Raw genomic sequence first — 17,707 nt, forward strand, 5'->3', positions numbered from 1 at the left:
TGAGACCCTTCATCTTTAGCCAAGGTTATAGTTAACTAAAACTTAAGGGTATGTTTACACGACAGCAATGTACTAAAAATGGAAACGCATTTTTTCCGCATACAGGTGACAACGTTGTCAAAACAATCCCGTTCACAAGGATCCAAGAAAACGACTAAAATGGCTGTATTCTGCTGCCAGGCCAGTAGATGGCGATGTCACTTTATAAAGAAACACTACACGCCTATAGACCTTATGTAGCCCCGCCCCTTTTCAGCGCTGCGCTCGCTGTCTTTTGACTTCCGGTCTGTATTTTCACAGCGATTCTGCGTGTATATTAATGAACGGCTCGGTTTAAAATCTTCCCGGTCTACTGACATTTGTTAAGTCATCTGCTTTAAACATTACAATCCTCATGATAACTTTCGTTAACTTTACATTAAGTAAATCCACTTCAAAAGCTAATTACTCCTGGACAGCAGCGCCATAGAGATATACAGAGCGACCGCAAAAACGGAAGTTAAAAGACAATATTCTAAAGATGGCGGCGCCCTCGTTTCTCTGGTGCATAAGGTCTATAGACTGAACACGTAATACGAATGCTCTTTTTTTTTTCTTTTTTTTTAGCACATTAGTTTTCACAAATTTAGCATTTTTGTAGTTTACATGGAGGCAATAACGGTATCGGTTTCAAAAACCTGATTTCAAGAGCTTGCGTTTTCAGGCCGCCTAAATGAACAGAACACATGCATACTTTTTTTAAACATTTTTAATTGAAAACGGTGTCGTGTTAACAGCCCTTAAAACCATATTTGTAACTTGAAATAAAATAAACCTTACCTGAAATAATATATATGTAAACTTCAACTTTAGTTCACCCTATGGCATCATCTAAAGTCATCTTTGGCCTGTGGGTGACATCAGCCCAACTGATGTGAAAACATATGGCGGGGGTCCAAATGTGCCTGTCACTAGTTTTGGAACACAAGTGACACTGACGGCAAAATACCAGCCGGAACATTCCCCGCCATCCTCCAGGGAAGGAAGGGCTCAGCTGAGCTGCCCAGCGCCACAGTCTAGACACAGGGAAAAAAGCTGAATGGAATCCTGCCAGTGATATGCGATCAGAAACGAGACCCCATATGGATTTGAATGGCAAGAGACAGAGTTGATTTACCAATAATACAGACTTATAGTTTGTCCCTAGAGAATTCGCATTAAGGTTTCCCTTGTGGAAGCTTGTGAAGAAATAATTCAGAAAAATCATGTTACGATAACACGTTATATCCACATATTGTACAAAAGATTTTTTGGAAAGAAATCACCAAGGCCTCATTTATTTGATCAAAAATACAGTAAAAACTGTAATATTGTGAAATATTATTGCAATTTAAAATAACTGTTCATGTTAATGCATTAAATAATGTTAATGAATAAAACTTTATGGTTAAGTGTTACTAAAGTAATTGATCAGCGGAATACATTTGTTATTATTATCAGTGAAATTAATTGTTATTATGAAATATTTTTGGGTGCTGCTTCATTATTTCATGCATTTTCATTTTCCGCCACCAGTGTATATTGCAGAAAGGTGCAATTACATGGGCTTAGATCAGTGATGGGTGCAACTCCGTCCTCGTCTTCTGGGAACAGATGCTGTAAAATTGGGATTAATGAGGATTACACAGAATCCAGAGAAAGACTACAGAGAAAATTAATTATTCTCTTAAAGAGCCGCACCCCCTCTGTACCCACGGGTGCTTCCCTAGTGTTATTTGGTGAAAGTGTCTTGTTGAAAATGCACTGAATATTCACTTTCAGCCAATGTTTTGTATTTATTACATGGCCGGCTGACTAAATCATTCTGTCACGTCATGAGTCTCTTGCCTTTGTAAATGTCAGACTCTCACTTTTCCATAATTCATTGGAGTGCTTTGAATGGCAGGTCCATCCATAAGCAGATGGCATATTTTGATATTTCGGGGAGGAGGTTTTTCTACGCGTGCTCCTGTGAAAGCATGTGCGTGTGTGTTGTTTTTTAGTGCATTTTGAGATGCAGTGTGGAGAAGAATAGAATAATAAAAAGTGGAAAAGGTCACAGCTAATAATTAGTTAGAAGGGCAGGACGACATGAGAGAAAAGAATTGAACTCACAATGCAAAAAAAAAAAAAAAAACCACAAATAGGCCTACAGTGGCTTGGAGACTTAAACATACAGATCTAACCTATTATGCTATTTTAAAGGTGCCTCATTTTGTTTTGAAGGTCTCCTACAATAGGTTTAGATGAATCCATGGTCAAAAAACCCTTTACTTTTCTCATAATATACACTGCAGGTTCACCTATTTTCTCACAGTGTCTGAAACGGTTCAATAAAGGATTCGTCTCTCTCCTCCTTCCAATGAAGAACATAGGTCGGCATTATGCAAATTTGTTACAAACGAAACCTACATAGGTTTTTGCAGGAAGTAAGACAACTCATTTCATTCAATTCAGAATTGGTTCTTTCTTTTAGGAGACAATAACACTTTGATCTTTGATATTACACACAACATGAAAGGTAATATCCGAAAAAGCATAAAAGGGGCACTTTAATGTATGAATTTCACTGCCTTAGATTCAAAGTATAAAATTAAGTGTCATCTGCAAACAAATTATGCTCGAGGTATAACCACATATACACATCACATCTTCCACTAACATTTGACAACCTGAGAGTGTCAATTTGTTGTCTTTATTTAACACTGTATCTAGTGTTTTGTATTGATGTGATTGTGTTCAGAGGCATCATTCCCATTCTAACTGAGGGAGCACTTTTCCAAAAAAATATTATATTTCAAATGTATTGATTAATAAATGAAGTTGCACACATTTTGTGTATGAAGAAGTGTTTGTCTAATACGCTGTGGCAGAAATCACCCATTCATGTCGAAATCTGGTCAGATTCATCTGCAACTCATACACTCAAAATATCAAAAATATCAAAGATGGTCCAAAATGAATGCATAATGATAATTTTCTGTCAAATTCAGTTCTGTTCAGTTCTCAAAAAAAATCATACGATGGGATTTGATTTTGAACCCGGGACCATAAGCTAAACACAAACTGTACAATGAAATTGCCACTCAAAATCATGTGCTGTGTTTTGTTAATAGCAATGCCTTTTGGTTTGATTTTTTTGTTAGCTAATGCAGTGTCATTCTTAAATGTTTAATGTTGTTTAAGTGCCCAAATATTTTTTATATGCACAAAAATGCTTTGTTTCACCCAGCTGACCTTAATCAAGCAGTCAATCTGATGTTGTATCTCATTATTTCTTATGCTGTTTAGAACAGTCTTTAACACTTGTTTTCTTCTCTCACAGGTCAAAGTAAAAGGATAACTGCCTTATCACCCAGTCAAAACGATGAACTGATGTTTGAACTTGTCTTTCTACGTAAATGTCTTAACATGATAGTGTCTTACGGACTGTCGGAGGAACACGGAACCGACGCTTTAACCTCAAAGACTCGAGCAACCGAGTGGATTTTCTTTGTCTACGCCCAGCCCTTCCTCCTCCAGAGCTCGAGAGAGCCCTCGTGTGGCCGAAACCCCTCAGCAGACTCTCGTCTCTCTCTCTCTCTCTCTCTCTCGGCCATTAGCAGTGCAAAACAGAGGAACAGATCGCATCGATGTCTGCGGACAGATCTGCAATAAGAAAGACTTGGAATCGTGCAATGGACCGAACGGATATAGTGTCAGTGTGTCCGACTGACTTTCACGGAATCCATCCATCCATCCATCCTTAAAGAATGTTCATTAACCAGTCAGTATGATATTAGTTATCTAGTCCTACAGTCCTTCAAATGGTAAATGGAGTGGAGAGTCATTATTCCGGTTGTTTACAAAGGGTTATTCCAAGCATTGGGATTACCTTCAGTGTTTAATTGCAACCCAAGTAGTTTTTCTTCTCTCTCCTGGATGTACTCGTCTTGAAAGTGCCAAGAACAGTTAAGAAAAAAACAACAAAAACAAATCAGTAGCTGCTAAGAGATTCATTTTTTATTTATTTTTTGGAGTTAAAGACAGTCCTAAAAAAAAAAACTATGAGTTTATCGGTTCGACGTCACCATTGGATTCAGCCGTATTTGTTTGCATGAGGTGTTCAAATCTGTTGCGTATTTAATATCTTTCAGCTAGACATAGGCCGACCTCGGAAGGGGTTACAGTTGGCCTAGAGCGACTGTCCTTACTCCGAAAGGTTACTTGTGAATATTGTTGTTTTTTAAGACGGTGTTGAGTCTTGTTAACAAGATAACGGATAGAAAACCAATTGTAACTTCTTTCTATTTTAAGCCTTTTTTAACATGTGTGCCAGTGTTCACTCTTTTCTAGTAGACTAATAATTTGTTATGCCGTGTAAGTGGGCCTTTCTTTTTCGATATACTTGTACATATTGAGGGGGGATAGGGGTAGAGATGCAGTATTTCTAGTGATGTGATGTACGAGGAGGTGTGTGGAAGGAGTCTACTTGGGGTTAAAACGTTTTTGTTTTGTGTAGTAGCAGGAACCCAAGAATATGGAGTCTCTAAATAATTTCTTACCGCAATTGTTCCCCAACTTTTAAGTGAGAGGTTTCCCCTGGATTCAGCTGCGCTGTATGGCTTCTTTTGTAACCTGCTTCCTGAATGAATATCAAGGAACGAGTTTCTTTTTGTGCTGCACTTTCAATCGCCTAAAATACTGCACATATTGTAGCCCTTGTATGATGCGTGAAAGCGTGAAATGTCTTCATTTCGGTCAAACTACCATGCCAAACACAGCTGAATAACGCATTTTCCCCTTCCTTAACAGATAATGGATGATGAAATATGTATTTCTCCACTGTATATTATCTTTTCCCTTGAACTGATTCTAGTAACTGTGTGGGGTTGACATATATCTGTGGTTTGGTGTAGAGAAAGTGCCTAAAATGACATCCTGTGAACATTCCAATAAATGGCAATCTGCTCTCACCCAGAACGGCTGTACATAAACAGAGGGTCTGACTGAACTGTGTTTAATCAAACCCCTTGTGAACTGCACTGGCAAAGCTAAGTGGCTTTGATAATTAATAAAGACATTTTAGCCGCACCACTCTCCAGAACTCACTGGCAAATAATTCCCCGTAGTCTTTGTGCATCCGACTCAATATGGAGTGACGTATGAATGGGTAATGCGATTCAATAAGAATGATGACATTAGGAAAGGAAACCTGTATGGGTATATCTCACAAAACCTTTCAGAAACGTATATATTTAGGTTATATTTCATCCCCAAAATCAAAATATAGAGAGAATATATTTTGCTGTATAAAAAACTAGATTTTATTTTGTTTGTATTAATATTTATCATAAAGTATAATATTATTTATTACATTACTGTAATGCAGAAAGATTATTACGGTAATAGTACCGTCAAAAGTTTGGAAACATTACTATTTTTTATGTTTTTAAAAGAAGTCTCTTATGCTCATCGAGGCAATATTGTGAAATATTATTACAATTTAAAATAATGGTTTTCTATTTTAATATACTCTAAAATATAATTATTTCTGTGATGCAAAGCTGAATTTTCATCGGCCATTACTCCAGTCGTCAGTGTCACATGATCCTTCAAAAATCATTCTTATATGCTGATTTGATACTTGTTTCAGGATTCATTGATGAATTAAAAATGAAAAAGAACAGCATTTAGTCCATAAATATTTACAATCACTTTTTATCAATTTAACACATCCTTGCTGAACAAAAGTATTAATTTCTTTTAAAAAAGAAAAAAGAAAGAAAAAAATGACTGAACCTAAACTTTTGAACGAGTATTGTAACAAAAGATTTCTATTTTAAAGGCACACTGTGGAGAAATTGTGTTTTTGTCAAACAGCGACCCCTAGAGTCGCTGTGGAATACTTGCACTGTCGTAAATACCCCTCCACCCCCCTACCTCCCACCCTGTACACCGGTACCTGCGTCGGGCATGGAACAGGCACACATAGACTCCGAAGACATGATTATTGCAATTTATCATAATAGTTTGCAAATTGTGCTCGTTTATTTACAACCTCTACGTTAGGCTTATTTATGTCCTGATATTTATGTGAGATATTGAAAACTGTTCTCATGATAATCGCAAGAATCAACGTCAACAGCGTCGTCTGATATCCCTCAGGACTACGTGATAAATACACCTCACAACACCTGAGTTCAGCTGGCTAACTAGTTCGTGAGGCAAGCTAGGCGATAAAACATAACGCAAAAAACACGTAAGAGAAACGAGAGTTTGTAAGTCTGTTAACAGCTCTGATAATCGAAAGCTAGCTAGACATATGTGGAAATTATTGGACTGGTCTAATTATCAGCAATGGATGAATGAACAGCATGTAAAAAAAAATGACATAGGCTACTACAAGCAAGCGCAACAACATACAACATAGAATGCAAACAAGTTTACAAATAAGAGATATATTTACTGGCCACTTCATGCGTTTTCTCAGATCGGATAGCTATCTGATTTATCAAAACGATTCCATTTACACCTGGTCACATAAATGTGTTTTTGCGAAACGGATTTAAATCCGATCTTCAATTCTCGCGCTATATGCAGATTTAATGGAGTGCACGTCACCGAAAGCAACAGATATGAGCTGCATTTTATTGATCATCAGCTAAAATTTCTAAATCAAAGACCGCAATAAGAGAGAGCAGCAACAGCCCTGGTAAGATCATTTCGTTTCTTTACTTTTAATGATGATGATTGTGTGTTAAGCGTCTGCGACTTACTTTCACTTTGATTTGCGATAGTTTGCATGTTGGCTTGATGAATCGATGCTCAGCTGCGGTGATGCGTGTTCCAGTAGCGTCGTCATATCTGGCAATAACATATTGCCTATAACACGCTCTCACACGTTTTTTTTTTTGCATTTTTGGGAGGAGTACAATTTACATATGTGGTTTCAACAACCAGATGCATTTACACTTGTCCAGTTTCGTCTGGAATGCGTCTCAGACCTCCTCCTGAAGTGGTTTGAGCGATCGGATTCAACTCCGTCTTGAATGCGTTTTGGAGGGCATTTACACCTGGTCTTTTCACGATCGGATAGCTATCCGATCTGAGAAAACGCATGAAGTGGCCAGGTGTAAACAGCCCCCATGACAAAAAACATACGCACGAAAGCCGAAAACAAACGCTGGTTGGCCTCTCACATCCATAGACAGTATATAAACGCTCACGTCCAAATTTGAGGAAGTGGTGGGGGAAGTGACGTATGCCGTAAAGCAGTCGAATTTTGTCGTTCTTTTTGTGCTCGGGTTACTACCCGAACCCCGAAGTTACGCAGTGCCAGTAAAAGCGATACAGACCCCATCAGGCTATGGCAGACGTGTCATTCAACCTATTGTAAGTCGATGTACCATCACAAGGGTCTTGGAAATATATTATGAAGGTTGAAAAGCTACATAGTGTTCCTTTAAATAAATGCTGTTCTTTTTTAACTTTTTGTTCATCAAAGAATCCTGGGGGAAAAAAATGTAAACAGCACGATAATAAATCAGCATATTAGAATGATTTCTGAGGGATCGTGTCACACTGAAAACTGGAGTAATAATGTATACATCTATATATAATTAAGTGTTTTAGTAGCATTTTTTATTTTATTTTGGGGGATTTTGGGGTGAAATGTGACCTGGACATGTTTTCAAGAGATTCGCCCTTATAACTTTTGATGTTTGGAGGTTCGTGATTGCCTAAACTACTTAAAGATTAGCATCTTGCATCAGTCTGGCAGCTGAGTGACTTTTAAGACATATGTAAATACATCCTGATTCAACATGGTGCTTGATTAGACTATATTATAATGAATAAACAGGGCAAAGTTAAAGCAAATAAAAGAAAAAATGTTCTGGTTCACAGTCTAAACGTATGTGAGATTTACCCTGCATCATGTAAAACAAGACTTGACAATGCTAAATATCAAATTTGACTATCATAATTATTGAGCTGAAAGAAACCTGAATGAAAATGAATATGCTCCAAAAAATCTTGCATGATGCTTCTACCCAGGAGTGTATGTGATGTCACAACGACAATGCTCTAACCAAAACTGTAAATAAAAAAATATGGATTTAGAAACTAGTTTAAATACTTTGTGAAGTGGTTTGAACAAATTCAGAAATATAGCTTTCATTTGACGATATACTGTGTAAGAGTAGCTCAACCATTCTCGTTAATTAAATGGTCCATTAAGATATTCTAAAACAAATGACACTAGATGCTTTAAACAGTTTTCCAGGTTGTTTTCATTGGATTCAGTGCTGAGTTTTGATTAGATAGGCCTTTTCTATTTCTGTTTCTTTTAAAAAATGACTGTAAATAAAACCAGACTGTGTTAACGACTCTTTATTTTGCTTCTATTCTCTTTTACTTTACTTCTTTGCTTTATTATGTAATGTCTAAGTATAGTAACATGTCATACAGCACATAGCGACAGCGCCTAGCAACAGACTGTAGCTTTGACATTGTCAATGATGACTGTCTTCCACTTAAAAAGGAACCGCTGTCAATCATACACCACAAGCCCTGAATATCAGCAGTGATGTGCATGTTCCTTCTGCACACAGCCTTTTGTTCTTGTGTAAATGCTTACGGCTAACAGGCTGCGTTTGTTTGTTTTACAGTCATGTGCTGTGTAATTGCCCAGTGGGAAGCAAGTGATTAAAGATCGCATATACACACACACACACACCTAATCAGTGATGCCGTTACCTGAGCTACGGTAAATCTTTTCAAAGGGGCTTTTGAATGTAATTGAGAGTCTGCAAGCTGATTTTGGAATAAATGCATCTAGTTAAGAAAGTGAAACCTTTCTTGGAATAAAAAAAGGGAGAACAAAAATATGGCTTTGTTGGAGCACTTTGTTCCCACTTCAGCAGATACCCAGTGAAGAAATCTAAAGGAATAAGGGAGGGGATCAATTGAAATGACTGAGATACTGTATGTGTACTGCGCTTTGAGCTGCACGTGGAGGTCACGTCGTAATCTGCAAAGCGCAACGTTTAGAGCTATTGATGATGTGCGGAAAACCCACCGCGCAAAACGGGAATCAATTATCTCCACGTTCCATTCTTTACAAAGACTGTATGGTGTTTTAAAGAGAAGAGAAAGGTTGTGCTGTGGAAGGAGGTGATATATAGGGATGAAAGACCTGATTTTGCCAAAGAATGCTGCTGACACTGAAGCTGTTCCCTGCACTTTTTGATGGCATAAGCTTTCCCTCCCATTACCTTACCATTTTATACCTGTCCATCAAACACTGAGTCTGGGCTTTGTGCCACAGACCCCATAAGTAGTTGAATCATTATAATGATGCATAATATTTTACATCATTGATGGGAGCTATGACGACTTATAGGACTGAATCATCTAATTGCTTTGGCTTCTGAAGTTTTCCCTTATGATTTGATCATCAAAGCTGCAATATGTAAGTTTTGGCCCTCTAGCGGTAAAAAAAAAAAAAAAACTGCATGTGTTTTGCGGAATAACATTTGGTCTCATTCACTATATATTTTTTTCGAAATTGTGCGCACAGGAGAAATTCTCACAAAAAATATCCGCAACGCAGGTACGCACATGAATTTGTTCTTAAAGGTGCAGTATGTAAGATTGACAGCAAGCGGTGTGAAATAGGAGTGCACCGCAGTTCAAATTCAAAATATTTGAGAGAGCTGTTTCCCCCGCCCCTTCCTCCTCAGACTCAACGTTCACGCAGGTTTCCAAATTGAGGACAAGCAACAGGAGCGAGTGCGATTGACAATGGAAGGCGAGGAGATACACACTTGTAAGTTGATGAGTTGATTTATCCGTGTTTTAATATGCTCCCGTTCAGGGCTTGACATTAACTTTTTTGCTCACTAGCCAATGTGGCTAGTGGTTTTCCAAAGTTACTAGCCACACAGCATTTTTACTAGCCACATTTTTGTTGTTGTGAAATTACCTGATAAAAGTTGACTAAGGCGTGCTAAAATTTACTTGAACTAGATTTACAACCCTTTTAAATGTAAAACCACTGTACACACCCAAATCAAGACTACATACAGTAAATATATAACAATACAGGTCATTATCATTAGCTCTGATAAGGTTGTGTGTAAAGCTCCTTTTTTTAAATAAAACCATGTATTATGTATTATATTTCGCCACATAGCTCCACCGGCATACGACATAACTCCAGCAGGGTAGCTAGCTGTCTCTTCGTTTCTGTGTTGTCGGTCACTAGCGCGCAAGCGCAAGGCAACACTGTGTGCATGTAATGCTCATTAGGGCTGTCAAAATTGATTAAAAAATATTCCCTCTAAAAAAAACACATAGCCTATATTTGAACGATTCAACATCTGGTTGCGCATTTTGTCAATGACGCGCATTACGTCAATAACAGGACAAATTAATACAAAGAGACATAACTACTTGTATAGGTAGTTTATTTAAGTTGAAACATATTTGACAACGTATTACCTACACAAAAACAAGTAAATCAACTAATGGCCAAGACCGCAGACCTCACTCTCGCTCGCTCACTCACTCGCACTCGCAGGCACTCTTTCTCTCTCTCGCCCTCACCCTCATGCTGCGTTCACACCAAATGCGAATAGAGCGTCTGGCGCGAGTGATTTCAATGTTAAGCCAATGTAAAGACGCGTTTACGCGCGTCTGGAATGAGGCGTCACGCTCTCTGCGCATAACGGTTTAAATGAACAACAACAAAGCAAATGTTGAGTGCTGATCAAGAGTTTTGTGCAAGCAATTTAAGGTCGCGACTCTTATATAGCAGGCTTCATTCAGTGATTGAAACAAATATTATTAACATTAATTGAAGTTTTACAGTATATACACTCACCTAAAGGATTATTAGGAACACCTGTTCAATTTCTCATTAATGCAATTATCTAATAAACCAATCACATGGCAGTTGCTTCAATGCATTTAGGGGTGTGGTCCTGGTCAAGACAATCTCCTGAACTCCAAACTGAATGTCAGAATGGGAAAGAAAGGTAATTTAAGCAATTTTGAGCGTGGCATGGTTGTTGGTGCCAGACGGGCCGGTCTGAGTATTTCACAATCTGCTCAGTTACTGGGATTTTCACGCACAACCATTTCTAGGGTTTACAAAGAATGGTGTGAAAAGGGAAAAACATCCAGTATGCGGCAGTCCTGTGGGCGAAAATGCCTTGTTGATGCTAGAGGTCAGAGGAGAATGGGCCGACTGATTCAAGCTGATAGAAGAGCAACTTTGACTGAAATAACCATTCGTTACAACCGAGGTATGCAGCAAAGCATTTATGAAGCCACAACACGCACAACCTTGAGGCGGATGGGCTACAACAGCAGAAGACCCCACCGGGTACCACTCATCTCCACTACAAATAGGAAAAAGAGGCTACAATTTGCACGAGCTCACCAAAATTGGACAGTTGAAGACTGGAAAAATGTTGCCTGGTCTGATGAGTCTCGATGTCTGTTGAGACATTCAGATGGTAGAGTCAGAATTTGGCGTAAACAGAATGAGAACATGGATCCATCATGCCTTGTTACCACTGTGCAGGCTGGTGGTGGTGGTGTAATGGTGTGGGGGATGTTTTCTTGGCACACTTTAGGCCCCTTAGTGCCAATTGGGCATCGTTTAAATGCCACGGCCTACCTGAGCATTGTTTCTGACCATGTCCATCCCTTTATGACCACCATGTACCCATCCTCTGATGGCTACTTCCAGCAGGATAATGCACCATGTCACAAAGCTTGAATCATTTCAAATTGGTTTCTTGAACATGACAATGAGGTCACTGTACTAAAATGGCCCCCACAGTCACCAGATCTCAACCCAATAGAGCATCTTTGGGATGTGGTGGAACGGGAGCTTCGTGCCCTGGATGTGCATCCCACAAATCTCCATCAACTGCAAGATGCTATCCTATCAATATGGGCCAACATTTCTAAAGAATGCTTTCAGCACCTTGTTGAATCAATGCCACGTAGAATTAAGGCAGTTCTGAAGGCGAAAGGGGGTCAAACACAGTATTAGTATGGTGTTCCTAATAATCCTTTAGGTGAGTGTAGAACCGACATTGAACGCTCTGGAACTTTTCCTTGACATGAAACGGTAAATAATCAAACCAGTGGAAGCCTGCAGTGAACTGCTGTATCTAACCTACCTTATTCATGCATTATCTATTCAGTCAGTACAGTAGCCTACACTTTAGTAATGTTTCTGTTTAACGTTAACGCTTCTTCCTGTTACCTGTCCCTGACCCTTCAGGCAGCACGCCCACTCGCAAAGCAGACAGCCTCGCGTCTGTTCGAATATTCATTTTCACCTTCAAAATTCTGTTTTTTAAAACTATTCGAATATATATTCGAATTTAGAATATTCGTTGACAGCCCTAATACTCATGGGAGTTGTAGTGTCGTAGTGTAACACTTATTTCAGATGCCTTTTGAAAAGACTACAATTATTCAACCCGCCAAAGTGGCTAGTTGGAGTGACTATGTTACAAGCAAAAATCCACCCGCATTTGGCGGGTTGGCGGGTTGGCGGGTGTTAATGTCAAGCCCTGCTCCCGTTTTTAGAGATTTTTAGATGGATGCCGAGGCTTTTTTAGGTCGGGTAGAATCTTTGATCTCTGATCTAGTTTGTTTGCTGGCATCCATGGTTGCAATACACCGTGTGTTCCGATAACTGGCAACCTGGGGTGTCGAAATACTATTGGGTAAATTAGCAGTGGGCGGGATCACACAGACCGGAACAAAAACAGACATCCCGACATGGAACGCACAAGTAAAATAACTGGTTGTAGCATTGTCAAAAAGTTACATACTGCACCTTTAATCTCGTTCTAATGTTAGTAAATTTGGAGTATAAGCGGCCGCGTACACGAGGTTAGTCTTTTGCATAAAACATGGCCAAACCATCTCCATATTATGGCTTTCCGCACATTTTTTTCTTTACAGCCTTTCGTCACTCTCGGCAAACATATGCCGCTCACTCGTGCAAAGCCGTAAGCCAGGTGTGTTATTCTCAAAACCAGTTCAAACACAATAAACACCTTTTATACAGACCCAGCTTACTGTCCTCTTATTAGCCGGCTAATGGCTATATCTGCATTATTCAGAGAAACCTCACGCCTGAAGCTCTTTCACGTAGGCTATGTAGGCTACATGATGAAATATACACAAATCCTGCGAAACACGGAAGTAAAGCAGCGCCGCCATTAGCCATTGGTCCCGTAGGCGGCTGTAGCAGATGTTAGCTGTACGAAATGTTATTTTTATTTAGTTTTTTTTAGTACGTATGCTGTCCAGTGATGCCGGGAAGAGCGTGTTGTGTGGTTGGCTGTTTTAACAACAGCACAAAACTACAGGCCTGGAATAAAACCATTTGTGAAATTCACGAACCTTTGTTGCACATTGACTGCCCATGTTTACGGCCATACGGATTACACAGAGTTCCTGGTCGAGCGGAGGACCAAGATGTGCGTCAAAAGTGGATGAAACACATAAACCGAGATGGCTTCAAGCCAAACAAGAATACTGTGATAAGTTTTGCTCTGACTGTTCAATCTGTTAATGCCACAGATTGCATGCAGTGGGTGTAACATACAGTGAAACAGCGCTAGCTAAGTTTGCTAGCAATATCTTGTTGCTGTGTAACTGGAATGATGGAGTATGTTTTTATGTTTCCACTGTTCGATCGCGCCCACGCCTCTCTCTCTCACACGCACACACGCACGCACGCAAGCACACGACATATTCCAGCATTGCAATCTTGACATCGCATTCGCAGCCTTAATGTGATGAGCTCATCTGCGATGGTATGCAGTATCTGGCCAATCCATCCGGAGCTCATGTAATTCTGACCTTCAATCAATGCCCTGTCGTTTAGGTTCTGAAGCTCATCGCATGCCAGATGATTAATAAAATAATCTTGAATACCTGCAAGAACATGTATTTTATTGCTACAACTGGTCGTGGCTAATAGTTATTTGCAACTTGTGAAGCTTGTGAACATATTAGCAACACCGCTAGTAATGACAGCGTTCGGTTTTATTGTTGTCATCAATAAATACACGTCTTAATTACATTACATTACATTTGGCTGACGCATTTTTACATTAATACATTATGTTGTCAATAAATTACCTTTATCGGTAAGTTTTGGCCACTGCCTGACATCATCTACCCAATGTTCCCTTTCACCAGACATTTTCTTTCATGAGCAGGATCCGCTTTCATTGAAATGTCATTAGAGGGCACCGGCAAGTGTCACGCAGGCACGCAGTAATGGCGGCAGGCAAGATGGCGGCGCCCATAGAGTTCGCGGCGGATTTGTGTATATTTAAAGCTGCAGTCCGCAGTTTTTCCTCTTTGTCGCCATCTCTGTTCGAAATCTGCAATTGCAGTTATTCGCAGAATTATCAACTGTACGTGGGTTGTGCCTCGGCACGGCACAGCGCGGATGAATCCAATGTTTTGAGGAGAATGTGCGGATGTCTGTCACCGCGCCGGTGTGGATCCTGTCATTCGGAATCACAGATTCTACTTTTTGGAAGTATGACCAACATAAGAATTTTCACCGGAAAATGTCGTCTGAACAAGTAAGTAACATCCATTTTTGTTCTGCCCAACTAAGGGGAAAAAAGCATTGCAGTAAATCGCGCCGATTAAAACTAACGATCGCTTATCATATCACGTCAAACCGTGCAAATGATACTTTGTTCTCAAATTGTTCATTTTAACAACATCAGCATTGCGTGACTACATTTAATGCCCTTCCGATATTTATCCTTGTTTTCGCATGGGCCCTGTTGCAGTCTCTTTTTTTCTCCGAAGTCCGAAGTCTTTTGCGTTTTACAGCGGGTGAATCTCCTGGTGATTGTCGTTTGAATCTTTCTGGATCCGCCATCAAGTATAATTATATCAAGTGCTGCGAGAAAAGGCTATACATCTCCACCTCCAACACGCAACATAGCCTACTAGCCGAGACACCTTCTTTATGTGTACAGATGTGACGTAATGACGCAAAGACACGCTCGAATATCCCGCGGAAATCCTCCAGTACCACTGGAATTAAAAACATTATTACAAGCTTACCATTTAGAATCGAGCTAAGGCAAGCAGATAGTTTTGAACACTGGCTGGTTATGTACTTGCTCAAAAAATTATTTTTGATCATTTTTAACCCCAAAAAGCTACGGACTGCAGTTTTCAGATTAAATTAAATTGTATTATTATTTTTTTCATTATATAATTTTATATAAAACTAATATAAATTAATATAAATATAAACTAATATAAACATTAAAATAATTATAGTCGTGTTGATTAAATATAACTTCTTAACAAGATTAGCCTATAAGGCCGCACAGAGAAATAGCTTTTTGCGTAGGCTATGTGTGGTTTCAGTTGTTCCTAAAAATTTTTTTTAAATTTAGAATAAATTTTACTACCAAAGTTTTTGGTGAATCATGGTTTGTTCCTGAAAACGTTTGTACGCAGATTTCACGCACAAATTTGTGCGTAATGCTTAGTGAGACAGATTGTTTTGGTTGTGCTTCGGCTTAAAGCATATAGACACAAAAATAACAGTTTCTTTGTTTCACAACTGGAATGATCCATCCATTGTCATTTTTAGCTTCATACTATTCTACGCACCACGTGACAAGCACGGGAGACTAAGGTACGTATGCAAATAATGTAATATTCCCGCGAAACCGTCCCGACAGTTCCATAAATTGTAGATTTATAAAAGTGTTTTTGGGGCACTTTCTCATTAACAACATTTTGGTTTCCTTTGTTTTTTTGTTTGTTTTTTAAACTGTTATCCTGCGTAGTTTTAATTATTATAGTAACAATTAGTGGTGCTTGCTAATAATAATGCAAGAATCACTATCAGGCCTATTACTGCTAATATTGCTTGGGAGTTGTTCCTAAACTTTGAAGCAACACTTCTAAAGGATCTACAGACATGAATTAAACCTAAAATTGCGCAGCTTGTTGAAAAGAGGTCCTATTGTTTTTGTAGATCGGACATAACATTTTGCTTGGCAGATGAAAAATTAGCACACACACAAAAAAGAATATCATAGAGATATAGGACAGCAAACAACCCGCATAGCAACAACCCTAGCAACTACAAAGCAGCATGCTAAAAAAAAACAGTCAAATCACCTTCTGCATAGCAACACCCTGGCAACCACCCAGAAGCACCTGGCATTGTGATGGCATGTATTTCACAGGCAATCTTTGTATCCACCTTTTTATATCCACATAGGCACTAAAATGGCAGTAAATATGAATATAGATGACTCAAGGAAGAGGCAGGGAGGGGCTCTCTGCTTCATCAACTGAAACGAGCCTCCGTGTAGAGCAGGATTCGGTTGCTTTGAATGTGTGATGCGTGCTTGAATGCGTTCTGTGACATTCTGACCCCTCTTTGATTCATCACAGATAATAACAGATGGTCACTCCTTAGAATTTTAAAAATAATCCTCCTAACAGACGGACGTTTAAGCATGACTAATACCCGTGATTTTGATTTATTAATTAATGACGGGTTTGTGTCACGCTTTTATACATTGCCACATGACAGTGACTAGGATTTGACTAACATGCTCCGTTTAAGAAGCCATCTTGGGAAACAGTTGCACTTTTTGAAAGAATGGCCATCTTGTGTTTTGATGTGTTTGCATAATGCAAAGAAATATATAAGCATTGCTTACTAATGCATATCAATCGATACAATTAAATTAAAATTCATAACATGGTGCATAAGTTATGATACACACAATATCTTGTATTATTAACATCATTAGCAATTGCAGCTACTTGATATTCTTTTTTGCTTATGGATGAAGTGTAAAGCTTTCATTTCTGAGCTTGCAAGGCTTAAAGATGCTGTGAATGTGCAAATATCATCAGGGACCCAGGGGCCTCTTTATCCTAAAGGAGATCAACAAGGTGGGGCAGAATGATGATTCAGCATGTATTGTACAACATGCCCACTGTGACCTATTACTGGGTTAATTTACCTTTTACTTTTCCAAAGAAACATCACACTCAGCATTTCCTTATTCTTTTTCTGGCATTCTTATCCTGTGAAGCACCAAAGCAGAACCAGCTTGCAAATTGAGATTCGTTTAGCCTATACCTTACGCTCTACCTCCCTCTAGTGTGAATGTGATTGTGATGAATGTGATTGTTATTATGAAAGCCATTTTAGATATCTGAAATTACTCTCCTAATTACTGATATCAGAAATAACAAATGTAACATGTTGAAATACATTAACAGATGTTAAGAATGAATATTTCAATTAGTAAAAAATGTTCTTTATATCATGAATTTATATTTTTACTAGTAACAAAGTTATTATTGATATCAAAAAAGAAATGTAATTCTTGATATCATGAATTCATATTTCTGCGAGTGATGACGTCATTGTTGATATGATATCAAGAATTAACATTTGTACTAGGCAAGTGGAAATGTAATTCCTGATATACAAATTTGCATTGTTAGCCTACTAATAAAATCTAGCATTTTAACTAGTGAAAATCTAATTGTTGATATCAAGAATTCATATCCTGGGAATGAAAAAAAGTCAAAACGGCTTGTCATACAGTCAGATATAGAAAATAATATCCACTAATCAAAATATAAAAAGTAC

General features: G+C 38.7%; 1 protein-coding gene across 1 annotated transcript in view; it reads left to right on the top strand.

Annotated features, from left to right (window-relative positions):
• Nucleotides 1-8,386, top strand: part of nkain2 (sodium/potassium transporting ATPase interacting 2) — a gene marked incomplete at its 3' end in the record, with an annotated part of 169,568 nt that extends 161,182 nt beyond the window's left edge. Inside the window, exon 7 of the mRNA XM_084432703.1 lies at nt 3,344-8,386. Coding sequence (XP_084288829.1) covers nt 3,344-3,353 — 10 coding nt within the window. The remainder of the gene's footprint in view (nt 1-3,343) is intronic.
• Nucleotides 8,387-17,707: the final 9,321 nt, after the last annotated feature.

This window comes from Rutilus rutilus, assembly GCF_951802725.1.
Source record: "Rutilus rutilus genome assembly, chromosome: 15".
NCBI classification, from domain to species: Eukaryota; Metazoa; Chordata; class Actinopteri; order Cypriniformes; family Leuciscidae; genus Rutilus; species Rutilus rutilus.